Source organism: Sorex araneus, chromosome 3 (genome assembly GCF_027595985.1).
Source record: "Sorex araneus isolate mSorAra2 chromosome 3, mSorAra2.pri, whole genome shotgun sequence".
Lineage (NCBI taxonomy): Eukaryota > Metazoa > Chordata > Mammalia > Eulipotyphla > Soricidae > Sorex > Sorex araneus.
Window position 1 is genome coordinate 229,098,598 of NC_073304.1, and position 25,293 is coordinate 229,123,890.

At 58.2% G+C, this 25,293-nt stretch overlaps 1 protein-coding gene across 1 annotated transcript in view; it reads left to right on the forward strand.

The window, feature by feature from the left end:
- Positions 1-24,830, forward strand: part of LOC101541287 (arylsulfatase G) — a 64,793-nt gene extending 39,963 nt beyond the window's left edge. The window contains 4 exon segments of the mRNA XM_055131053.1: positions 10,316-10,424; positions 15,365-15,485; positions 20,300-20,390; positions 24,256-24,830. Of these exon segments, the coding sequence (XP_054987028.1) occupies positions 10,316-10,424; positions 15,365-15,485; positions 20,300-20,390; positions 24,256-24,560 (626 nt within the window). The 3' untranslated portion in view covers positions 24,561-24,830.
- Positions 24,831-25,293: the final 463 nt, after the last annotated feature.

A 25,293-nucleotide genomic window follows, 5' to 3' on the forward strand; every position in this document is an offset into this window, starting at 1 on the left:
TGGCTCTGCACTCAAAACAAAAATCATTCCATGGGGGCTGGAGCGATAGCACGGCGGGTAGAGTGTTTGCCTTGCACGCGGCCGACCCGGGTTCGATTCCCAGCATCCCATATGGTCCCCTGAGCACCGCCAGGAATAATTCCTGAGTGCAGAGCCAGGAGTAACCCCTGAGCATCACCAGGTGTGACCTAAAAAGCAAAAAAAACAAAAAAAATCATTCCTGGACAGCTCAGGGGACCATGTGGGTTGCCCGAGGTCAGATCCTAGCCGACTGCATGCCAGGCAAGCCCCTTACCCTCTGTGCTCTCTCTCCAGGCCTACAGGGAGGGTCTTACTTATTTTTTATTTTTTGCTTTTGGGGGCCACACCTGGCAGTGCTCAGGGGCTCACTGCTGGTGGGGCTCAGGGGCCTTCTGAGACACTGGGAATTGAACCTGGACCGACCACGTGCAAGGCCAGCGCCCGCCCCTCTGTGCTGTCCCGTGCTCGGCTCTGCGCAATCATCTCCTCTCCCTTGAGCCCCCCAACTGCCTTCCTCACCCACCAGCAACCCCCCTCCCCCAAGCCTTGAAGCACCCGCCTCTCTGCCTGCCTCCTACCACTGAGAATACTATTAGGCAAGGGGCCGGTTCAGGCATTTCCTTTTTTTTTTTTTTTTGGCTTTTTGGCTCACATTGGCGATGCTCAGGGGTTACTCCAGGCTCTGCAGTCAGGAATTACTCCTGGCGGTACTCAGGGGACCTTATGAGATGCCGGGGATCGAACCTGGGTCAGCTGCGTGCCAGGCAAATGCCTTCTCCCCACTATACTATTGCTCCAGCCCCCAGGCACTTCCTTCCTTCCTTCCTTCCTTCCTTCCTTCCTTCCTTCCTTCCTTCCTTCCTTCCTTCCTTCCTTCCTTCCTTCCTTCCTTTCTTCCTCCCTCCCTCCCTCCCTCCCTCCCTCCCTCCCTCCCTCCCTCCCTCCCTCCCTCCCTCCCTTCCTCCTTCCTTCCTTCCTTCCTTCCTTCCTTCCTTCCTTCCTTCCTTCCTTCCTTCCTTCCTTCCTTCCTTCCTTCCTTCCTTCCTTCCTTCCTTCCTCCCTCCCTCCCTCCCTCCCTTCCTCCTTCCTTCCTTCCTTCCTTCCTTCCTTCCTTCCTTCCTTCCTTCCTTCCTTCCTTCCTTCCTTCCTTCCTTCCTTCCTTCCTTTCCTCCCTCCCTCCCTCCTTCCTTCCTTCCTTCCTCCCTCCCTCCCTCCCTCCCTCCCTCTCTCTCTCTCTCTCTCTCTCTTCTTTCTTTCTTTCTTTCTTTCTTTCTTTCTTTCTTTCTTTCTTTCTTTCTTTCTTTCTTTCTTTCTTTCTTTCTTTCTTTCTTTCTTTCTTCCCTTCTTTCTTTCTTCCCTTCTTTCACTTTTTGGGTCACACCCCGCGATGCACAGGGGTTACTCCTGGCTCTTCACTCAGGAATTACTCCTGGCAGTGCTCAGGGGACCCTATGGGAGGCCGGGAATCGAACCTGGGTAGGCCGTGTGCAAGGCAAATGCCCTCCCTGCTGTGCTATGGCTCCAGCCAAAGACCCCACTCTTTGAGAAATGGAAACTGGCCCACTTCGGGGAAAGCATGCATCATCCAGGCCAGCGTTCAAATCCTGGTGCAAGAGCCATTTCTGTCATGCCCAGGGGCCACAGCCGTGCCTGTGTGGGCACAGCACTGGGAACTGAAGTGGGGGACGAGGAGCCCAGATGCCCTTCTCTCTCCCGGAGAGCTGGAAGGGCTGCATTTTCTTGGGAGAATCATTTCCTTTCCCTCGCTATCCAAGGCCACTGCTGGTCCATGGCTAGAGTTTTCTTTTCTTTCTTTCTTTTTAAATTTAATTTTGTTTTTATAAAGTAAAGTTGTTCACAATAATTTATTGCATGTTAACAGTAATTTATTAATTTGTTACTGTCCCAGCACCAACCCCACCACCATCTCACCTTCCCATCACACCATTATTTCAAATTTTACAGCCACCACCCAAGCCTGCCTCAATAGCGGGCCCTGTATAATCTATTTTGTATTGTTTGTTATGAATAATTCTCTAAACATGACCATAAAAAGGTTCCGTAGAACAAAGTGTGAAGATTGGTGTATCTCACCCTGATAAGAATTAAAATTCTTAGGATAAAAATAAGAGATGACTAATATGTTGTTACAAGGTGAGCCTTGTGTGCTAACATATATATAATGTATATATATATATTCATATATATATATTTTGGGTCACACCTGGTGATGCACAGGGGTTACTCCTGGCTCTGCACTCAGGAATTACTCCTGGCAGTGCTCAGGGGACCATATGGGATGCTGGGAATCAAACCTGGGTCAGCCGCGTGCAAGGCAAATGCCTTACCCGCTGTGCTATCGCTCCAGCCCCTACATATATATATATATATTTTTTATTGAGGTCAGTTGCCTTCTGGGCTGGAGCGATAGCACAGTGGTTGGGCTTTCGCCTTTCACTCGGCTGACCCGAGTTCGATTCCTCCGCCCCTCTCGGAGAGCCCAGCAAGCTACCGAGAGTTTCGAGCCCGCACGGCAGAGCCTGGCAAGCTCCCCGTGCTTATTGGATATGCCAAAAGCAGTAACAATAAGTCTCTCAATGAGAGACATTACTGGTGCCCACTCGAACAAATCGATGAGCAATGGGATAACAGTTGCCATCTACTTTACACTCCATCCACGATGGCGTGCCACTTTTGGTACATCAGCGGTACAGAGTATGAGAGTATGAGATGAACCGAGAACCCTAAAATTGTAAGTAGGGTGATACGGTTGGAGTTCATTCTTTAGCTGCTCAGTGACTCTGGGGTCCGGAGGCATCTCTGCAGCTTGCTGATCTCTTCCGAGGTGTATTTGCGAGTCTCTGGATCCCGGCCGCTGATGAGCTTACATGGCGCCAGAGGCAGTGTGTGGGCGCGACGGCCAGGCCCCTGGGAGCACAGCGAGATGGGAGTGAGGGTGGCTACGAGTTTCTTCCTCTCTGCCACCTGCCAAGATGCTGGCTGGCGGCTCTGGGCGACCACAAGGGGTTCAGGCCAGAGGCCCAAGAAGAAGAGCGCCCTGTGGCGCGGGCATACAGCGAGGCCAGGCAGGGCCCCGTGTGGAAGGGGGTGTGGCGGGGGGAGGGGAGCGTGGCCGAGAGGTGGGTCAGAGAGCCAAGCAGGGCAGGGCGCAGGCAGCAGGCAGGCAGAGCCCTGCGTGGATGGGCATGGCCGGTGACCGTGCAAGGCAGTGGTGCCCCAGGCTCTGCTCGGTGGAGGCCTGTGGTTCCTCAGGAGCCCCTTGTGATGCCCCCCTCCCCCCCTGCCTCCCCACCGGGTACCTCTCGGCCCGGTGCCGCATATCCTGCAGGAACGGGCCAGCCTTCCGGGCACAGGGAAGCACAGAGACCGTCCGTGTTTTCACAAAGAGCAGGACAAACAGTACCCAGAGTCCCGCTTCCCTCTCCCGCCTACCCCTGCTCCCGGGGGGGGGGCTGGTGTCCCCACCCCGCCTCTCCTTGTCTGCCCTTTCCTTTCCTGGACCAGCTGCGGGCTCAAGCTGATGAGGTGAGCCAGCATCTTCTGCATCCGTCTGTTTGCCTCGGGCACAGGGAGGATGTTCCCCGGGGGGACCTTGGACCGTGCCCTGCAGGGATGTGGAGGAGCTGATCTCGGGTGAGGGAGGAGGTGAGGGGACAGGGCAAGGCTCCCCCTCAACACGGAGGGCACGAGGTGCACACCCAGTCCCCACGTCTCGTCCCCTGCCCCCAACACCCAGCCTGCTGAAGGCCCATTTCCTCCCCGGGTCAGACCCTGCACCCTGTTTGCCCGCCCCCCTGACGGCGGCTCTGCCTGGAAGGTCTCTGGTCCTGTTTGCAGAGCAGGAGGGCACCTTCCCCCCCAACCCCCCCGCCCCCCACCCCGTGATGAGGAAGCCTGCTCTTGCCCTTGGCTTCTGGGGACCTCGGTTGCTTGTGGCTGATGCTATCAGCCTGTTGCATAACTTTTCCCACTGGGAAGAAGCCACATCCCGGGGCTTTTATCCCGACTCAGAGCTGGGGGGGGGAGGGGGAGGTGTGGAAAGGTCAGAGTGAGGCTAGGGGCGGGAGGGACCTGGGTGGGTGGTGGGGGTGGTGGTACTGGGCAGGATGTTGGCTGTTGACACTGGCTGGAGGCAGGGGGACCTAGAGGAAGTGGAATCGAATATCCCTTGGAACCTTTGGCCACTGGACTTGGAATGTCCCCATCACCACCCCAGGTCAGCCAGAGTCCCTGGCCGCCCCGTGGCCAGAAAACGCGGCCCCGGTGCGTGTTCAGATTTCGAAACCAAAGCTGCCGCTTCAGCAGGTCTTAGGATCCGCATTCCCAGCAGGTGTGCCCCGTGCCGGCGACAGCCACACGTGTCCCGGCCGGCCAGGACAGCATGAGGGATCCGGAACCCCAGCGAGGGCCTCCCCTAGTGACCCCCAAGTCCGAAGAGATGCGGGTTGGGAGGGCTGAGTGCCCCGTGGGCTTCCTCGGGCCGGTGCCGCCGCCTCCTGTCTGGCCTCAGGTCATTCTACTGAGACTTGTGTCCTATTTTGACTGCATGTGTCAGCATTTTTTTTTTTGGGGGGGGGTTTATTGGTGGGAGTAAGGAGCAGTGCTGTGCCGAAGGCCTTGCTGGGAACTTTTATTTATTTATGTATGTATTTATGTATTTATTTATTTTTCTTTTTGGGTCACACTTGGCGATGCTCAGGGGTTCCTCCTGGCTCTGCACTCAGGAATTACCCCTGGCAGTGCTCAGGGGACCCTATGGGATGCTGGGAATCGAACCCAGATCGGCCGCATGCAAGGCAAACGCCCTCCCCGATGTGCTATCGCTCCAGCCCCTGAAAACCTTTTAATTCATTATTTTAGGTAACCTTTCCCACCAAGAGAGAAAGAGAGTGAGAAACCCACTCACTGTCACTGTACTGGATCCGTGCTGTGGCTCAGTCGCACTGTCTGTAGCACTGTCGTCCCGCTGTGCATCAATTTGCTCGAGCGGGCACCAGTAACGTCTCCATTGTGAGACTTGTTACTGTTTTTTTCTTTGCATATCGGATACGCCACGGGCAGCTTGCCAGGCTCTGCCGTGTGGGTGGGATACTCTCGGTAGCTTGCCGGGCTCTCCGAGAGGGGCGGAGGAATCGAACCTGGGTTGGCCACGTGCGAGGCAAACGCCCTACCTGCTGTGAGACATTCTGCCCAAGAATTTCTTCTACTGAGAAGAAAGCGTGTGCTTTGCATACAGGCATCCTGGGTTTGGTCCCCGGCACCCCGAGGTCCCCAAGCCCCACTGGGAACTACCAACAAGCCCTGAGCCAGAAGTAGCCCCCCGACACCACCAGGTGGGGACTAACCCTGTCATTCCCCGAAAGACAAAGAATCCCGGGCACCAGAGAGAAGGTATAGTGGGGAAGGGGCTTGCCTTGCACATGGCGGACCCTGGTACAACCCCTGACCCTGCCGGGGGGGTCCCTTGAGCACTGCCAGGAGTAACCTTAGCACAGAGCCACGAGTGACCGACCCCTGAGCACTGCCAGCTATGCCCCCGCCACCTTCTTCCGGCCCCTCCCCCGAGAAAAGAATCCCGCCCAAGCAAGGCCACACGGCAAGAAAAAGTGACCTGGAGTTAGGCGCCGAGAGCTGGCACCCGGGGTCCTTCGAGTTAGCAAGACGTTGCTCCAGTTCAGCTCGTCAGAGTCTGGAACCAGACCGTCTCGGGGTCCTCCCGCTCGGAAGCCTTTCCAGCACCCCCCACCCTGTGGCTTCCGTGACTCAGTCAAGCCTGGCGCTCGTGGCCTTCCTGGGAAAGCTCGGGACTGAGGCTGGGCTGCCCCGACGCTTCCTCGGCCTCCTCCCAAGGCCCCGTGCGATGCCATCGTGTTTCCGTGGCCAGGGAAGGTCAAGCCGGCGAGTTTCATGAATCATGGTTCTGTTTATATTTTGGTTGCCCAGGCTAAATATTTATTGCTTTAAGTAAGAGGCTCTGCCTTAATTCGAGTCATCACTAACCACAAGTGCAGGGGCACGCCTCCCCCTGTCCCCGGCCCAGCGCAGGGAGAGCCCTCGGATGCTGCCTGGGGCTGCTGACCAAAGTATTAAGAGTTATCACGCATACCTTTGGAAATCAAAAGTACAGAGACGTTTAATATATGGTCTTATCGAGGGCTCTTATATAATTTCTGTGATTCACCTTTGTGATCCCGTGGCAGAGGGACAAAGGTGTGGGCGATATAAGATCCCTGATTTGAAAAATACAAGGGGCCGGGAGTGCTAGTACAAGCTGGGAGGGCGTCTGCCTGGCACTCCGTTGACCCGGGTTCAATCCCCGGCATCCCAGATAGTCCTCCCAGCACCACCAGGAGTGATTCCTGAGTGCTGAGCCAGGAGTAACCCCTGAGCATTGCCGGTGTGACCAAAAAAACAAAAAGAAAGAAAGAGAGAAAGAGAGAAAGAGAGAGAGAGAGAGAGAAGGAAAGAAAGAAAGAAAGAAAGAAAGAAAGAAGGAAAGAAAGAAAGAAAGAAAGAAAGAAAGAAAGAAAGAAAGAAAGAAAGAAAGAAAGAAAGAAAGAAAGAAAGAAAGAAAGAAAGAAAGAGAAAGAAAAAGACATAAGCCACATGGTGTCTTGAAGTGCATTGTGTGTGCCTACCTCCAGGTCTGGTTCCTCAGCCTCCTTCCCAGGAAAAGACCCTCCTGGCGAGAGGTCAGGAGCTCTAGGAGATAACTGATGAACAGACCCACTCAGCCCAACTGAGTCCCACTGTCAGGATGGGGACCTTGGCTCTGGGGTCCTTTGAAAACTCCTTTGGGACCGGAGAGAACACTGAGCCCCAGCTTTGCATATAGGAGCCCCCAGATTCAGTATCTGTCCCCAAATGGTCCCCGAGAATCATGACAGCAGCCCCCCACCCTGCGCGTGCACACACCACACACACACACACACACACACACACACACACACACACACACACACACACACACTATTCGATGTAGAACCAAACAAAAAAAAGTTAGAAACTCGCATTGGGAGAGAGAGCAAGGTGGTTCAAACTCTCCTGCGGAAGCCAGGAAGATGCAGCCTGTTTTGACAACACCCAGAGACCCCTTCCCCCTCCCCGCCACCGCCCCCCCCTGCACTTTCCCCTCCTGAACCAGCCACATTGAGGGGCTTCTCCCGCCAGCCTTCTCCTCCCTTCCCCCCAGTTCCGGGAGATTGGCATGTGTATCCTAAGAACGTATCAGCGTTTGATCGCCTGTGTGTTCCCCGGCCCACCAGCTTCTAGCCCTCCTGAGACCAGGCGGACGCAGAGACGGGGTGAGGGGTTAAAGGGAGAGAATCTGAGAGGTTGGTCTCTGGGACAGGGACAACATGAAAGAGGCTGGGGCGATAAGACAGTGGGAAGGGCTTTTGCTTTGCATGTGGTGGACCCAAATTCGATTCCCGGCATCCCAACGGGTCTTTTGAGCACTGTCAGGAGTCATTCTTGAGTGCAGAGGCAGGAGTAACCCCTGGTTATCGCCAGCAGTGACCCGAAAAGCAAAAAGCAGAAACAAAACCAAAACAAAACAAGAGAACCACATGAAAGCTTAGGGAAGGCAAGAGGTTGGGGCCGGAGTGATAGTAACGCGGGGAGGACGCTTGCCTTGCATGTGGCAGACCCGGGTTCAACCCCCAGCACCCCATATGGTCCCCCGAGCACTGCCAGGAGTAAGCCCTGAGCATCAGCGGGTGTGACCCAAAAAAAGCAAAAAGGCAAAAACGGAAACAAGATCAACCCCCCCCAAAAGGACAATATGAAAGATGGGGGAGGACAAGGGGCGTCCCCCGTGGACGAAGCCGTCCTTCTCCCGGGAGCGGCTCTGACGCCCAGGTGCTGTGTCTGATGCTCTGCTGACCGTCGGAGGACCCCACAAGGCCTGCGTCGTGGGCGCCGTCTTGCCCTGACCCTCAAAGGCCGATCGGGCACGTGTGTTGGGATAACGCCCCTGTGGGCAGACACATCAATGGGCTTCGTGACCCGTTCCCGCCCCCGGGCCCAGGGGTCTCAAGCCCCCCATAGAGCAGAGCACGGCCTGGAGTTGGCTTCTCCCTAAAGCCTGCGGAGGTGGGGCACTGCACCACGTGGGTGGGTGACACGTGGGCCCTGCATGTCCATCAGAGGGACGCGATTCCCGCTGATCCCCACCGCACACAGGAAGCGCATCTTGGGGCTCTTCGTGAACCAGGTCAAAGGGCATCTGGTTTAGTCTCCACCACGCCCCTTGGTTTGGAAAGCGCCCCCCTCCCCCACATCCCCCCCACCCCGCACACTACACATCCGTCCGGACGGCACGCGTTGTTGGGTGTTACGTTGTTCCTTCCTCCGACACTCGGGGGACTCCCCAGCCGGTTAGGAGAGAATCCCAAGAATGCTGAGCGTTTCCTGTGTGGCGCGTGAGGCCAAGAGACATCAAAGGTTTGGGCTTGCAGAGTGACAGAAGCTTTGGCCGGGGCGGGGGTGCCCCCCACCCATCTCGTCATTGCTTCCCTCTTCGCACCGGCCAAACCCGGGGGAGTCGCTGGAGCGCAGGGAAGGGTGAACCGCAGCCAGCCTCGGCCTTGGAAGAGCCTCTTACACGCTAACTTGGTGGAATCTTTGGCTCCCGCGAGCAGGGGTGGGGAGGGGGGGAACGTGGGAGGCGAGGGCTGGTCTTGGTTAGTTCAAAGCAACATGTCTTCAGGATGTTTCCTAAAACATGAGCTCATTGCTTCCAAGCCGTCATCGTGCCTCGATCGGGGGTCCCTTGGGGCGGTTATAAAAATAACTCCCTGAATGACCCAAGTGGAAATAAATAGATCGGACGTCGATTGTTTTTACCTCCCTGCGCGAGTGGTTGGAGGCGTTACGAAGGCGCCCGCAGCGTGAGAACAAGTCGTTAATTCAAGGAAAGGCAACACGGTGACGTGAAAACAAAACACAGCACTCAGGTCCCTGCCCGGCCAGTTGCTGGGCAGATCAAAGCGGCAGAAGGGTTTCTCCCGCCGCCCCCCAGCCCCTCTTCACACGCCTCATGGTCACTAGGTATAGTCAGCCTGATAGAAAGCAGCTTCTCTACAGGGGCTGCTTAGTCCGAGGGGCGGGCATTTTCACGAGGCTGACCCAGGTTTGATCCCCGGCATCCCACAGGGTCCCCCTAACACTGCCAGGTGGGATCCCTGAGTGCAGAGCCAGGACGAACCCCTGAGCATCCCTGGGTTGGCTCTAAAAGCTTCCCACTGCAAAAAAAAAAAGAAAGAAAAGAAAGAGAGAGAGAGAGAAAGAAAGAAAGAAAGAAAGAAAGAAAGAAAGAAAGAAAGAAAGAAAGAAAGAAAGAAAGAAAGAAAGAGAGAAAGAGAGAAAGAGAGAAAGAGAGAAAGGAAGAGAGAAAGAAACAAAGGAAGAAAAGAAAGAAAAAGAGAGAGAGAAAGAAAGGAAGGAAGGAAGGAAGGAAGGAAGGAAGGAAGGAAGGAAGGAAGGAAGGAAGGAAGGAAGGAAGGAAGGAAGAGAAAAGAGCAAAGAGAAAGAAAGATTCTCTTGTGCTGGGTGCCAAAGACTGAGGCGGCTCTGTGGTGTGGAGACGGCCCCCGAAAGATGGAGAGTGTCAGGAAAGAAAAGATTCGGTCCAGTGACGAAGACACCAACGGCTACATCCGGTAAAAGAGCGTCTTCCAAGACACTAATGCTCGCCCGTTCCCAGACACCCGCAGTGGCTATAAGAAGTTACTCTCTGCGAGCCGGAGTGATAGCACAGGGGGGAGGTTGTTTGCCTTGCTCGCGGCTGACCCAGGTTCGATCCCCGGCATCCCATAGGGTCCCCCAAGCTCTGCCAGGAGTAATTCCTGAGTGCGGAGCCAGGAGGAAGCCCTGAGCATCGCTGGGTGTGACCCAAAAAGAAAAAATAAAACAATCACTCCCTGCGGGACGAAGTGATTGTCCAGCGGGGAAGGCGTTTGCCTTGCATGCGGCCAAACCGGGTTCCATCTCTGGCATCCCATTTGGCCCCCTGAGCTCCACCAGGAGTGCAGAGCCAGGAGTAACTCCTGACAATAAATAAAAAATAAAATAAAAGAGAAGCCACTCCTCAGGGGTAATGCCCAGAATCTCTCGGAGAGCCCAGGAGAGAGGGGCCCTTGTCCCAGATTCTGAGAATTTCCACCGCCTTGCACGAACCCTCTCTCTCCTCTCTCTCTCTCTCTCTCTCTCTCTCTCTCTCTCTCTCTCTCTCTCTCTCTCTCTCTCTCTCTCTCTCTCTCTCTCCTCACAGGGGGAAGTTCAGCCAAGCAGACCACGTGGGAAGGCGGCCACCGGGTCCCCTCTGTGGCTTACTGGCCGGGCACCATCCCCGCCAATGTCACCAGCACGGCCTTGCTGAGGTAGGAGAGCCCAGACTCCGGGAGCGGGTGGGGCGTAGAGCTTGGTCACAGCTTGCTCCGGCTCTGTCACCCCTCCTGGGCCAGATGGGAGGCCCCCTGGAGGCCGGAGCCACCCCACGGGCTCCTCGTGTTTGTGTGTGCGTGTGTGTGTGTATGTGGGGGGGGGTCTCTGTCCCAGTGAAAGAGGGGCCCGGGAGGCTGTCTTCTGGAACCTTCTCTGCCGTTGCAGCCCTTCCCCCCAACAGTGATAGTGGCTCCCCTCTGGGCCTGGGCCCAGCGCCGAGACACTCTGATGTTTGACCCCCCCACGTCTGCCCTCCCTGGGGTGTGGGCAGGTATCCAGGAGGTGGCCGCAGGAAGCCGCCTGTGGGTGACAAGCAGGAGGCTCCAGACAGGAGTCTAGAAGCTTCTTGGCCACAGGAGTCTAGAAATCTTGGCCTGGGGAAGCCGGGAGGGGGAGGATGGAAAGAGGAGATCCTGTGGCGTGGGGTTGGGGCGGCCTTCCCGCCCCTCCTCGGCCCTCTGCTGCCCTGCGGCCATCTCTGTGGCAAAGGCCTGCCTGGGGAGGGGACAGGGGCCTCTCTTCAGACGGGGCCTTCCTCTCTGGGGCTCCTGTACCTGCTGATAAAGGGGAGCCCCCCGGAAAGCCGGGGCTGAAGCAGGGCCCAGAGCTTGGACATTGGTTGTCCATGGTCAGTTGTAGATAATCAGTTGTAGATGGTCAGTTGTGGATGGTCAGTTATAGATGGTCATTATAGATGGTCAGTTATAGATGGTCAGTTGTAGATGGTCATTATAGATGGTCAGTTGTCGATGGTCAGTTGTAGATGGTTAGTTTCAGATGGTTAGTTATAGATAACCAGTTGTGGATGGTCAGTTATAGATGGTCAGTTGTAGATAACCACTTGTGGATAGTTAGTTGTAGATAACCAGTTGTGGATGGTCAGTTCTAGATGGTCAGTTGTAGATAATCAGTTGTGGATGGTTAGTTGTAGATAACCAGTTGTGGATGGTGAGTTTCAGATGGTTAGTTGTAGATAACCAGTTGTGGATGGTCAGTTCTAGATGGTCAGTTGTAGACAATCAGTTGTGGATGGTTAGTTGTAGATAACCAGTTTCAGATGGCTAGTTGTAGATAACCAGTTGTGGGTGGTGAGTTTGATGGTCAGTTGTAGATGGTTAGTTGTAGATAACCAGTTGTAGATGGCTAGTTATAGATGGTTAGTTGTATATAATTAGTTGTAGATGGTCAATTGTAGATGGTTAGTTGCAGATGGTCAGTTGTAGGTCATCAGTTGTAGGTGATCAGTTGTAGGTGACCAGCTGTAGCTGGTTGGCTGCCTCTCGGCTGTTCACTGTGTGGGGTCTGGCCTGCAGACTCAGTCTGGGGGAGGCGAGGACGCTGCCCCGCCCTGAGGCATGCCGAGACTCGGGATTGGGGCGTCGAGGGGGAAGCTCAGGACAAAGGGAGGTGAAGAGCCCTGAGAGCCAGTGGCAGGGATGGCCCTTGGGGGTGCCAGGCAGCACACAGGCCGTGGCCCGGGCTGGACAGGTGACCCAGGCCGACCAGGAAGTGGCGTGAGCCGCTTTCTTCGTTGGCTGACTCGGCCGGCCGTCGGGCCAGTGACAGGGGAAACGGGGACTGTATCTTTCTCCTTGGAGCACGCACCCTGGGAAGTTGGCATCACTTGGGGGCCTCCAGGGGCTCCGAGGTGGCACCTGGCTGGAAGAGGGGGCAGTTTCAGGGACCCCAGGGACCGTGTCTGGGTACAGGGTGATCTTTGCAGGAGGCCCCTGGGACTGGCCAGGCCCTCCTAGGGCACTTTGGGGGCCTGCGTCTCCCTGGTCCGTCTCCACAGAGTCCACCTCCTTGTCGTTTCCCGCTAGCCTGGGGACAGCACCGCGGGCAGCTTCTTCCCAGTGCTGGACAGCTCGGAGGGAGCACCCGCAGGGGTCGCGGGGACGAGCCATCTGCCCCCGGCGCTCGGGGTCAGTTCCACCTCTCCCGGCCTGCCCCGTCCGAGGAACCCGAGTCCCTCCCCACTCCCCTTCTTTCCTGTTACTTCCTGTCTGCAAACCCACTTGGCTCTGGGGCCACGCCCCGCTGTATAGCGCAAGGGGTCACTCCGGGCAATGTCAGGGAGGCCGTAGGTGGTGCCCTGTGTTGAACCAGGGTCAGCTGAGTGCAAATAAGCACACACCCCGCCCCCCCACCCGCCACTCCGAGCTCTCTCTCCAGCCTCAAGCCGAGCCCCCTTCTCCTCCCATCAAGTGACCCCAGCTTCTAGGCACGTCCATGCTCCCCTCGCACCCCCTCCTGTGCCCTGGGGTGACTGACCCTCACCTCCTCCATCCTGAGGCAGCCCAGCGCATTCTCAGTTCCCTCCACTTGCGTCTTGGGGTCCCGACTGCTGCGTGGGGGGCACACCCGCTTGGGCTGTGCCCCATTGCCCCCCCCCAGGGTGGGCCCTTGGGAAGAACGTGAGGATCCAGGTCGGGCCGGCCTGGGGTCCCCGAGTGGGGGTCCCTGGTCTTCCCTGACGTGGCCGCATCCACGCCCACCCCCCCCCTCCCCAGCCAGGGCAGGGCCTGCCAGAGGGCGGCTGCTGCCTCGTCAAGCCAGAAGAAGGACGGGGAGGCTGAGGAGCACTCTGGTCAGAGTAAGCTCGGGACTGTGGGTGCTGGGGCCCCCTCCCGCCACCCCCCCACCCAGGACCCAGCCCAAGGCTTTTCCCGCTCTCTCTTGTCAGGAAGGATTTTGACAGCCTGCAGCCCCCTCACCCACCAGTCTCCTCACCTCGAACCCAAGGCATCAGAGAAACTGTTCTCCTGGGCCTGAGTTCACTCTGCACGAGCCTGGGAACGTGTGTGTGTGTGTGTGTGTGTGTGTGTGTGTGTGTGTGTGTGTGTGTGTGTGAGTGGCACACGCAGCGGTGCTTCAGCCATCTCTCCTGAGTCTGTAAGCAGAGTTCACTCCTGGTGGTGCTCGGGGAACCCGAGGGGCTTAAGCTCGGCTTGGATACACATGGCCCCCCACCCCCCACCCCCCGTAGGCACTTACCACTGCACCATCTCTCTGGCCCTGGGTTTGGCTCTTTTTTTTTTGTAGGCTCGCTTTTTTTTTTTTTTGCTTTTTGGGTCACATCCAGTACGCACAGGGGTAACTCCTGGCTCTACACTCAGGAATTACTCCTGGCGGTGCCCAGGGGACCATATGGGATGCTGGGATTCGAACCTGGGTCGGCCGCGTGCAAGGCAAACGCCCTCCCCGCTGTGCTATCACTCCAGCCCCATTGTAGGCTTGTTTTTAAAGCCACACCTGGCAGCGTTCAGGGCTGACTCCTGGCTCTGTGCTCAGGGATCACTTCTGACGGGCTCAGGGGCCGACGTGGGGTGCTGGAGATCTAACCCAGGTCACCTGGGCCACTGTGTGCAGGTAGCAGCGCCCTATCCGCTGTGCCATCGCTCCCGCCCTGGGCCCTGGCATGTCTGAGTGAGCTTCCTGCCTACTCCAGCGGAACCCGTCGGGCCTAGCGCTGTCTCCGTAGGAAGTCAGCCTGGGGTCACAGGAGCGGGCGTGAGGTGGAGAGAGCAGGTTTCTAGAATGTTCCGTGGCAAGAACCTTGGACTCTGGGCGGGTTGCTAGAATGTTCCGTACCCAGCAGCTGCTTACTCCACACTCCTTGTCTCTGCACCGTGTGGGGCCGGCTCCTGGAGCATGAGTTTCCCTGAGATAAGCCACTGCTCTGTGACAGAGCGGGGAGCTGGTGGCTCCCGGGGCCGCCCCGCCCCCACTGAGGAGGACAGAGAAGCCGGGTGGGGGCGGGAGCTGAGGGCCAAGCCCAGGGTGGGGTGAGAAAGGGGGTCCTGCCCGCAGGTCCCTTGCGTACCCCGGCGCAGGGGGGGGGCAGAAGACTGCACCCTGCGTCTGCTGCTTGCCCCCTGCCTGGCCCCGCTGGGGGCTGCTCCTGCCCTGCCCGCCGACCTCAGGTGCCCAGCCCTGCAGAGGGGGCAGCCTGGTGGGCTTCCCAGCTCACCGTCACGGGGGCAGGCCCCGCAGGCCGGGGGAGACAGCTCTTCCATCTTTTCACTTGGGTGGGGGCAGGAGGGGCTTGGGTCCCACCCTGTGAGGCTCGGGGCTCCCCCTAACTCTGTGCTCAACAGAGATCCCTGCTGACCGCGGGCAGTGCCAGGGAGGGAACCGGGTCTGCAGAGTGTCAGGCAAACGCCTTCACCCCTGTTCTCTCTCTCTCTCTCTCTCTCTCTCTCTCTCTCTCTCTCTCTCTCTCTCTGCTCCCTTCCGTCGTCTTGAACAAAACCTTGCCCCGGGACTTAAACACAAAAGCAAAACTGCGCCCCATGACTTAATAAAAGCAAAATAGTTTTTTTTTTTTTCAAAGCGGGCTGGGGGTGATGGTATAGGACTCAAGGTACTTGCCTTGCCTGGCACTACACATGGTTCCCTGAGCCCCACCAGGAGTGACTCCTGAGCACTGAGCCAGGAGTAAGGCCTGAGAGCCTCTCGGTGTGCTCCCACACCCCTTCACACCCCCCCTTCCAAAAATATACCATGAAGAAAATCTGCTTCAACATGACTTCCGTGTGTGGGGCGGGGACTGTGCGTGTGCGACTTTCTCCCTTCTACGCCTGGAAGTTCTTTTCTTTTGTAATCTGAAAAGTATTTACTCTTTTGTAACCAGAGGAAGAAGAAAGAGCCTCAAGGCAAAGCCCCTTGAGCTGCCCCCGGCCCCTGTGTGTGCCACCGAGGACAGGGAACTGAGGGAGAAGCCAGCAGGGCTGGGGTGGGCCCCATGTGGCCCTGCGGGCGGGCGCAGGGGCCCCAGGCGGGAGGCAGGAGCACCCTGAAGGGAGGCCCAGCAGGGTCGGTGGTTGGGGCGGGTGGGGCCCGGGGGACTCATGGCCTCTCGTCCTGCCTGCAGCCTGCTGGACGTGTTCCCCACCGTGCTGGCCCTGGCCGGGGCCAGCCTCCCCGCGGGCCGGCGCTGGGACGGCCTGGATGTGTCCGAGGTGCTCTTCGGCCGGGCGCAGCTGGGACACAGGGTGAGTGGGGAGGCGCTGCCGGGCTCCGGCGTGTGAGCCAGCGGGCGTCCCCGGCCCAGCGGCCGTGCCGGAACCAGTGGAGAAGACCCTCCCTCGGGGTGACGCGCTCTTCCCACTTCCCTCCACTCTCCTCCTGCCAGTGCCCCGACCCCTCCCGGGACCCTCCCATCACCCCAAGTCCCCTCCTGTCACCCTGAGTCCCCTCCTGTCACCCCAAGTCCCCTTCTGTCTCCCCAAGTCCCCTCCCATCACCCAAGTCCCCTCCCATCACCCCAAATCCCCTCCTATCACCCCGAGCCCCCTCCTGTCACCCCGAGTCCCCTCCTGTCATCCCGAGTCCCCTCCTGTCACCCCAAGTCCCCTTCTGTCTCCCCAAGTCCCCTCCCATCACCCCAAGTCCCCTCCCATCACCCCAAGTCCCCTTCTGTCTCCCCGAGTCCCCTCCTATATCCCGACTCCCCTCCCATCACCCAAGTCCCCTCCCATCACCCCAAGTCCCCTCCTATCACCCTGAGCCCCCTCCTGTCACCCCGAGTCCCCTCCTGTCATCCCGAGCCCCCTCCTGTCACCCCGAGTCCCCTCCCATCACCCCACTCCCCTCCCATCACCCCGAGTCCCCTCCTATCACCCCGAGTCCCCTCCCATCACCTCGACTCCCCTCCTATCACCCCCAGTCCCCTCCTGTCACTCTGAGTCCCCTCCCCTCAGCCACTGGCAGCAGTGCTGGGAGCCGGAAGTCTTTGCCCATCCTTCCCTTTTGCCGCAGGAAGAGGACGTGGGCGGAGAGAAGCTAGAGCCCCCCTCCCTATTTGAAAGGGATCGCCTCCCACTAAAGATTTTATTGCTGTCCTTACGGGGCGACATGGAAGGGACATGGGTGCTGCCCACGTGTACGGGGGCGCCCCGGAGCTGCTGCCCGGCAGACCAGGCCTTGGGGGCCTGCAGGGCACCTGCCAGCTCTGCTGTGCTCCCTGGGGACGTGCCTGGCAGCGCCTCGGGCACTGTGGGACTCTCCCGGAATATCTGACTCTCTGGCCTGGGCAGCAGCCGAGAGCCACGTGCATGGGGGACCCCTGGGTGTTTCTCCGCGGCTCCACACAGAATCATAGGGGTCAGCAGGACGAGCCTCAGGGGCGCCCCGACATTGCCAGCTGGGCCTCTGGCAGACTCAAAGGGACCCCGCCCTGGGACTCGACGGAGAAGGGGGCCCCATGAAGGAGGTTGGGCCCCCGAGCCTGCGAGGAGCCCCAGGCCTCAGGCACGCCTGGCGTGGGGTGTCCTGTGGAGGGGGCGGTGTAGTGCAGAAAGGGACTTGCTCCCCTCAGCACCTCTCAGGGCCCAGCGGAAAACACCCCGGCTCGTGGCTTGCCAGAAGTTGCTGATGGAAACTTCCAGAGTCACAGAGCAAGGGTGCCGCCACCTGGGTCACACCCCCTCCCAGAACACTGGACTTCGGTAATGTTGGCCAAGACCAGCGAGATAAGATTGTTGGGAGGTTGAAGGCACCCTAAGTCGAAGTTGGTCCCCGAGCGTGGCCTGGGTCTTCTCTGGGCAGAGGGGAGGGGCTTGTCTCGGCTCCGTGCCAGTGAGATGCACCTCTCACACGCGGGCACGCACCTGCCCGAATCAACGCCCAGAGACGCTCTCCCGTTTATACGAGACACGTCCTCTCAAGGCATTTCTTCAACACACATTCAGTGGGTTTGTGTTATTTTTTTGCTTTTTTGGGTCACACCCAGTGATGCACAGGGGTTACTCCTGGCTCATGCACTCAGGAATGACTCCTGGCGGTGCTCGGGGGACCTATGGGATGTTGGGAATTGAACTTGGGTCGGCCACATGCAAGGCAAATGCCCTCCCCGCTGTGCTATCGCTCCAGCCCCGGGTTTGTGTTTTTAAGGGGCCCTTTGGGCACGGTGCTCTGGGCCCACTCCTGGCTCTGTGCTTGACCTTCATTCCTGTCCAACCTCCCAGCCCACACGCGGGTGGGACCCGCAACATGCCCTGAGTTTATAAGGATCTGGTAGAACAGGGGCTGCTTTAGGAAAACAATGGCAGGGGCAGGAAGTTCCGAGTAAAGCCTGGGTCCCCCTGCTGCCACGTGCGACCCATGGCTCTCAACTGAGGAAACAAGTAAGGGAGTGAGTGGTGAGTGGCCAGGGGGGCTGGAACCTGGCGCGCAGTGGCCCTGCGGACGGGCAGAGACCCCCAGACCACAGGGCTTCCTCCAGCCGCCGCCTTGCTCTGCGCCGGCCTGTGGTCTCTGCGCTGGCCGGAACCCATAGCAGAACCCTGGGAGTCTGTCTCACACTGATGTCCCCACAGATGACGCCACCGGCCAGCCCCCAGGGGGTCCAGACCAACCCCAGAGAGGCCACCAACGGGAAACCTTCCTTCCTGGTTCTGCCTCTGCCAAACCAGTCTGGGGCGGCTGGGGCCATAAAACCCTCGGCACACCCTGATAGGCCGAGTACCTTGCGGAGACCCAGGCGTGGGTGGCCATCCCCGGAACGCCTGTAGCCGCTCGGAGGGAGGCCCCTAGTGGTGACAGATGCAGCCGAGGGAAGGGAGCTGTGTCCCCCACCCGGTGGGACTGGGGGCTTGCCAAGGGGGAGAGGCCCTCCTTCCCGGGGGGAGGGAGGCACAACGAAAGACAGGCACGCAGACAGGCTGTGGGCTGGAGATGACAGTGAGGCCTGAGGCTCAGACCCTCTTCCCGGAGCCCGGAAGTGTCTCCAGCTGTGGCCAGTGGGCGCCTTTGCCAACCTCCTTCCTCTGGGGCTCTAACCAGAAGAACCTCGGAGTCGCGAGGAGGGAGAACACGGCAGGCGGACCTGCGTTGGACCCAGGCCCCTTTCTTGAAGCTTCCGTCCCCTCCTGGATGCCGCCTAAACTTTGGGGGGCTGGCGGCACCCCCTGTCACACACTTGCACACACACAGACTTGCACACCCACACACGTGCACATGCATGTGCGCGCACACAGACTTGCACACACAGCCTTGCACATCCACACACGTGCACATGCACGTGCACGCACACACACACACTTGTACACACAGACTTGCACACACAGACCTATACACACATGTGCGCACATACAGACTTGCACACACAGACTTGCACACACACTTGCACACACAGACTTGCACATCCACACACGTGCACACGCACGTGCTCGCACACAGACTTGCACGCACAGACTTGCACATCCACACACACTTGTACACACAGACTTGCACACACAGACCTATACACACATGTGCACGCACACACAGGCTTGCACATACACAGACTTGCACATACATGTGCGCACGCGCACACATGCACATGCGCACGCGCACACACACACCTACACACCCACACACACCCGTCCCAGGATTTCTGTGGGTGCCAATCAAGCCCTGGTTCAAACCGGCAGCCTTGGTGTCTTGAGTGCATCCCCCGGGACCGCAGACAATGGGGCTTCCTGAGGGACCGGGAACGGCCTCCTGCTGGCCCAGGCCGGCTTCCTGTGGCACCCCAAGGACAGCGTTCAGGGGGCCGCTTCTCGTCCCACTGTCCGTGGGGTGGCTGTCGCCCGGGTCCGGAAGCAGCAGGTGCGGGGACTGCGAGACAGCTGCGGACTGCTGCCGCAGATGTTTCTCCTTGAGAAAAGTATCTTTAGCCCGGGTGGAAACTTTGAATCAGGCCAGCGCCTGCCTCCCTCTCAGTCACGATCTATCCCGCAGGGTTCGGCTTCCCAGGCCAAACCCGGGAGGCTCCTCACGAGCCCCGGAGGAGCGGGCTCCCCGCCCTGTGCCCTCCGCGGCCGGGCAACCCCACACCTTCCGCAGGTGACCTGTGCCCGGTGCCAGGGAGGGGGCAGCGTCCCGTGCCGTGGACCGCGAGTGAGGTAAAGGACGTGATGGGAAGGCAGGCGGTCAGCTGCGAGAGCACCGGGATGGTCAGCTCTGCGGAGGGAGCGGGGCACGGTGTCCTCCGCCCAGGAAACCCACGCCCGGGGCAAGGTCGGCGCCCGTGACCGCACAGGGGGCCCAAATCTCAGTGGCAGGAGGCCTGCGAGGGCTTTTTTTTTTTTTTTTGCTTGTTTGATTTTTGTCTTCTGGGACCGCTCCTGGCAGGGCTTGGGGTGCCAGGGATTGGCACGGGGTCGGCCGCGTGCAAGGCAAGTACCCTCCCCTCTGCGGCCTCTCTCCGGCCCCCTGCCACCTGCCCCCCCGGGGGGGTTGGAAGAACCGTGCTGAGAGTGAGAGTGGAACCCCCGATGTTCTCCGCCCCAGACCCCCAGAGCAAAGGCGAGAGACCGCAGGGCAGACCACCACGCACGGCTGTGCAGAGCTGGGGGGAGGCGGGGCTGCCCCATGAAAGGCTGATTAAGTAGGAAAGAACGTGGGTTGGTTTAGGCTCAGGAAGGCGGTGGTGGGGCTGCGGCGATAGCACAGCGGGGACGGCGTTGGCCTTGCACGCGGCCCGGGTTCAATCCCCGGCATCCCTTGTGGTCCCCCAAGCACCGAGAGAGTGATTTCTGAGTGCAGAGTCAGGAGTAAGCGCTGAGCGGGGGTGACCCCCCCCCCAAAGACGGCATTGGTGCTGCCAGGCCCTGTGGCGAGACTTCCCTTAGGCGTGGCCCTAGTGCCGCGGGGGCCAGAGTCTGATCAGCGCTGTCACCCACTCTGAACCCACACGCAGGAGAGCTCCATCGTGGGGGGGCTGCCAGCCCTGCTGGGGGGGCGGTAGAGGGGGAGGGCAGTGGGGCCTGTGCTGTCTCCGGGAGAGGCAGGCTCGGCTCTACCAGTGCTCTGCTGTGCCCAGGTGCTGTTCCACCCCAACAGCGGGGCTGCAGGGGACTTGGGAGCACTTCAGACTGTCCGCCTGGAGCACTACAAGGCCTTCTACATCACGGGTGAGAACGGGCAGGTAGTGGTGTATGTGTGTGTATGGTATGTGTGTGCGTATATGTATGTTCATATGTGTGTATGTATATGTGTATATGTATGTTTGTGTGTATGTATGTTTGTGTGTATGTATGTGTATATGTGTATGCTTGTGTGTATGTATGTGTATATGTGTATGCTTGTGTGTATGTATGTGTATATGTATGTATGTGTGTATGTACATATGCATGTGTATGTGTGTATGTGTACATGTGTGTTTGTGTATATGTATGTGTGTATGTGTATGTATGTGTGTGAATGTGTGGGTATGTATATATGTGTGTATGATGTGTGTATGTGTGTATATGTATACATGTGTGTTTGTGTATATGTGTGTATGTGTACATGTGTATGTATGTATGCATGCATGTATGTGTGTATGTATGTATATGTATGTGTCTATGTATGTGCGTATCTATATATGTGTATGTATGTATGTGTGTGAATGTGGGTGTGTATGTATGTGTGTATGATGTGTGTGTATATGTATGCATGTGTGTGTATGTGTATGTATGTGTATGTGTGTATGTGTGTATGTATATGTGTGTATGTGTGTGTATGTGTGTGTATGTGTGTGTGTGTGTGTGTGTATGTGGTGTGTGTGTGAGGGGTCCCTTAGATCTGCCTTGGTGCCTCCCCAGCCCAAGTCCTCTCAGGACCCTTGGCCCTGGGAACCCTCCAGCACATGACCCAGAGGTCCCTCTGGTTTGCCGGCTAGGAACCCCACAGCCTTGCGGGAACGCACCCTGCCTCCTCCCTCCCCCTGCTGGTTGCCAAGGAGAGTTTGTCTGACAGTCAGGGAAGCTGAGAGCCGGCTGGGGAGGGTGGGCTGAGCCTGCTTGGATGGGCTCTGGACTGTCTTACCTGTGTATTTTAGAATAGCGAGAGTGGGTCGGGTGGCATTCAGAACTTTCCAGAGGCTTCTGTCTTCGAGACTCTATCTTTCTGGTCTAAGTTCTCTAGAACCTTCTCTCTTGGACTGCGTAGTCAAACCACTCTTGTTTTACTGAAGGCCTAATTGTCAGCCCCCATGCATCACAGCCGGCTGGGTTTGGGGGACTCCTGAAATGCACCACAATCTGCCTTAGATGCCTTGGGAGGGGGGGCTTTTGGGTCACACCCAGCAATGCACAGGCTCTCGCACTCAGGAATCACTCCTGGCAGTGCTCAGGGGACCCTGTGGGATGCTGGCAATCGAACCCGGGTCGGCCACGTGCAGGCAAACGCCCTCCCCGCTGTGCTATCGCCCCAGCCCCTTGGTTAGATTTTTCTTGGTGGGGGGAGTGGAAGCTCCCCAGCTGTACTCCAGGGGCCAAGGGGCCCCAAGCTGGTGATTCTCAACCAGCTGGACCTGCAGGGGCCTGAGAGGGTGATGCTGCTCAGGCCCCGTGATGCGAGGGTACCCGGGGCCACCAGATGCCGCCTGGAGGTACCCAGCACCGTCTGCGGGAGACTGGGCAGTGCGGGGCCAGGCGAGGGCTCGCCCTCACTGCTCTCCCGTGCTGGCCCTTCGACGGGATGTTTTCATTCTCTCAACCCAGAGCTGTGAGGTCTTGAATGTTTACGGGCTGGAGAGACGGAACAGCAGGTAGGGCGCTTGTCCTGCAGGCGGCCGACCCGGGTTCGATCCCTGGCATCCCATAGGGTCCCCCGAGCACCGCCAGGAGCGATCCCTGAGCATGGAGTCAGGAGTAACCCCTGAGCATCGCCAGGCGTGGCCCCCAAACAGAGCGAAACAAAGTGGGGCTGGAGCAATAGCACAGCGGGTAGGGCGTTTGCCTTGCACGCGACCGACCCGGGTTCGATTCCCAGCATCCCATATGGTCCCCTGAGCACTGCCAGGGGTGATTCCTGAGTGCAGAGCCAGGAGTAACCTCTGTGCATTGCTGGGTGTGACCCAAAAAGCAAAAACAAACAAACAAACAAAACCCACAAAGTATGGATGGTGTTGAAGGACTCAGCACTATCTCCTGCACTCAGTACAAACTTTAATGAATGGAAAAGGAATAAAATCTGGGACCTGACTCAGAGTCCCGTTGCATGCGCTGTGTCTCATGTTCAAGCTTTCCAGAGAGTTCTATAAAACGCAATTTATTTCCCCCCCTACGTGTAAAGTGATTCCGAAGAAACTATGGCATTGAAATACAAACAAAGTTCCTCGGGAGAGTCTGATTTGAGGGCGGAAACAGAGCCACAGAATCTTTGATTCACCAAAACCCCAAACACGAGCAACCCGTTAGAGGTTTAAGCTTCGGGGTGGGGGTTGCTAGGTTGCGGCTCTCCCGACGTGATCTCGGAGGCGTGGCTGCTCCAGGCAGAGAGCCTTGCGGGAGTCAGGGCTCTGCCCGCAAGCCCTTGGCACCCCCGGGCTGGGTGACAAGTGGTACTCTGAAGTCACAGGGCTTTTAGCCCATCATGGTTGGCCAGGCGGTACCATGTCCTGCGGAGTCTGTCTGTCTGTCGGGAGAGCTGGCGTGGGGGTGGGGCTGAAGTCGCAACGGGTGGGGTAAACTTAGTGGGGAGGGTGAAACAGAGACCTGCTTGCGAGGAGGGGTGGTATGATGCCAACGGGCAAGGGGGGTCCCCATTCAGGCCGATTTTTCCTGCTCACGTTGAGAGTTTGTGTGGGGTTAGTCAATGTCACACAGGCAGCTTCTTCTTCTTTTTCTTCTTTCTTCTTCTTCTTCTTCTTCTTCTTCTTCTTCTTCTTCTTCTTCTTCTTCTTCTTCTTCTTCTTCTTCTTCTTCTTCTTCTTCCTCTTCCTCTTCCTCTTCCTCTTCCTCTTCCTCTTCTTCCTCCTCCTCCTCCTCCTCCTCCTCCTCCTCCTCCTCCTCCTCCTCCTTCTTCTTCTTCTTCCTCCTCCTTTTTGGGTCACACCCGGCAATGCTCAGGGGTTCCTCCTGGCTTTGCACTACTCAGGAATTACTCCTGGCGGTCCTCGGGGACCATATGGGATGCTGGGAATCGAACCCGGGTCGACCATGTGCAAGGCAAACGCCCTACCCGCTGTGTTATCGCTCCAGCCCCTCATGCAGCTTCTGGGATGTCCTGGAGCGGGCACACACACCCTCCTCCCCCTACCCCCGAAGGCTATCTGACACCCATTTTAGTTCTACCAGGGGATACATCTTTTTTTTTTGTAACTCTTTTGTAACTCTTCTGTTTTGTATCTCCTCTGTTCTTTAGCTCACTTACCTTATTTATTTATTAATTTTTTGCTTTTTGGGTCACACCCAGTGATGCTCAGCGGTTACTCCTGACTCTGAACTCAGGAATTTCTCCTGACGGTGCTTGGGAGACCCTGTGGGATGCCAGGGGGGATGAACCCGGGTTGGCCCCTCGTGCCAGGCAGCAAACGCCCTCCCCGCTGGACTCTACCCAGCCCCCCGGTTTTTTGGTTTTTTTTTTTTTTTTGCTTTTTGGGTCACACCCAGCGATGCACAGGGGTTACTCCTGGCGGTGCTCAGGGGACCATATGGGATGCTGGGAATCGAACCCAGGTCGGCCGCATGCAAGGCAAACGCCCTCCCCGCTGTGCTATCGCTCCAGCCCTCCGGCCCCCGGTTTAATGTAGCTGTTGGTGGAGGCGTGGCTGGCACTGGCCGGGCCACTGAGAGGCCGGGTGCCGGTGTGTGTGTCGGGGGGGGGGGACCCAGGGCCGCCCATGGGGGTCCTTCTTTTCACTTTTTTTTCTTTTTGGGTCACTCAGGGGACCATATGGGATGCTGGGAACTGAACCCGGGTCAGCTGCATGCAAGGCAAACGCCCTACCCACTGTGCTATTGCTCCAGCCCCCCTGGGGGTCCTTCTGACAAGGCCATGTGGTCCTTCTAGGTGGGGCCCGGGCCTGCGACGGGAGCGTGGGGCCTGAGCAGTGGCAAGAGCCGCCCCTGATCTTCAATGTCCAGGAGGACCCTGCAGAGACCGTGCCCCTGGCCAGCGGGAGCGCGGAGTACCGAGCCGTCCTGCCCAGGGTGGCCGAGGCCCTGGCTGAGGTTCTGCAGGACATCGCTAGCGACAACACCTCCAGAGCTGATTACTCCAAGGACCCCTCGGCCGAGCCCTGCTGTGACCCCCGCCGGGCTGCCTGCCGCTGCCCCGCCGCCCCCCAGAGCCCTTGGGGTCCCCTGTGGAAGTAGCCACGAGCCTGCGTGTTCCTGCTGGTTCTACCCTCTTCCCACCTGGGGGTGCTTAAAAACAAGCCCCAGGGGCCGGAGAGATGGTTCAGTGGGTAGTGTACTTGCCTAGCATGTGGCGCACCTGGGTTCGATCCCCAACACCTGCCCCCTATGATCCCCTGAGCCCACCAGGAGTGATCCCAGAGCCAGGAGTCAGCCCTGAGCACTGCCTGGTGTGCCCCCCCTAAAAAATTCCCAAAATAAATACATAAATTAAAAAGTAAATATTAAAAAAAAGTAAATATTTATTCTGTGCCCAAGCCCTAACTTAGGGGGTCCGGCAATGCTGGCCGGCTGGAGGGAGGCTGTGAGGGTGAGCTGGCTGGAGGGTAAGGGGGTCCGGGGCTCCTGGAGGTGGAGAATGAAGCAGGAGGGGAAGGGCCTGACTTCGAACCCGGGCGGTGAGTCCTGCCCGGCCAGTGAGTCTTCACTGACACCAGGCCTGAGCGCGTCGGCCACCCCCGTGGGTTCTGCAACGTGCAGACTCCTGTGGGGGCTACACCAGGCTCTGAGCTTGCATTAGACTCCGGGGGGTGCCGGGTGCCGGGGGGGGGCCTCTATGAGGCGCTGCTCCCAGACCAGCCCCGTGCCAGGTGAGCGCCTCCCCGCCATCCTGTCTCTCCGGCCCCAGCGTGCTTTTCAATGTCCCCAGTTTGGCCCGTGCAGGACGGATGTCAGCCCCAGGGCTGTTGGG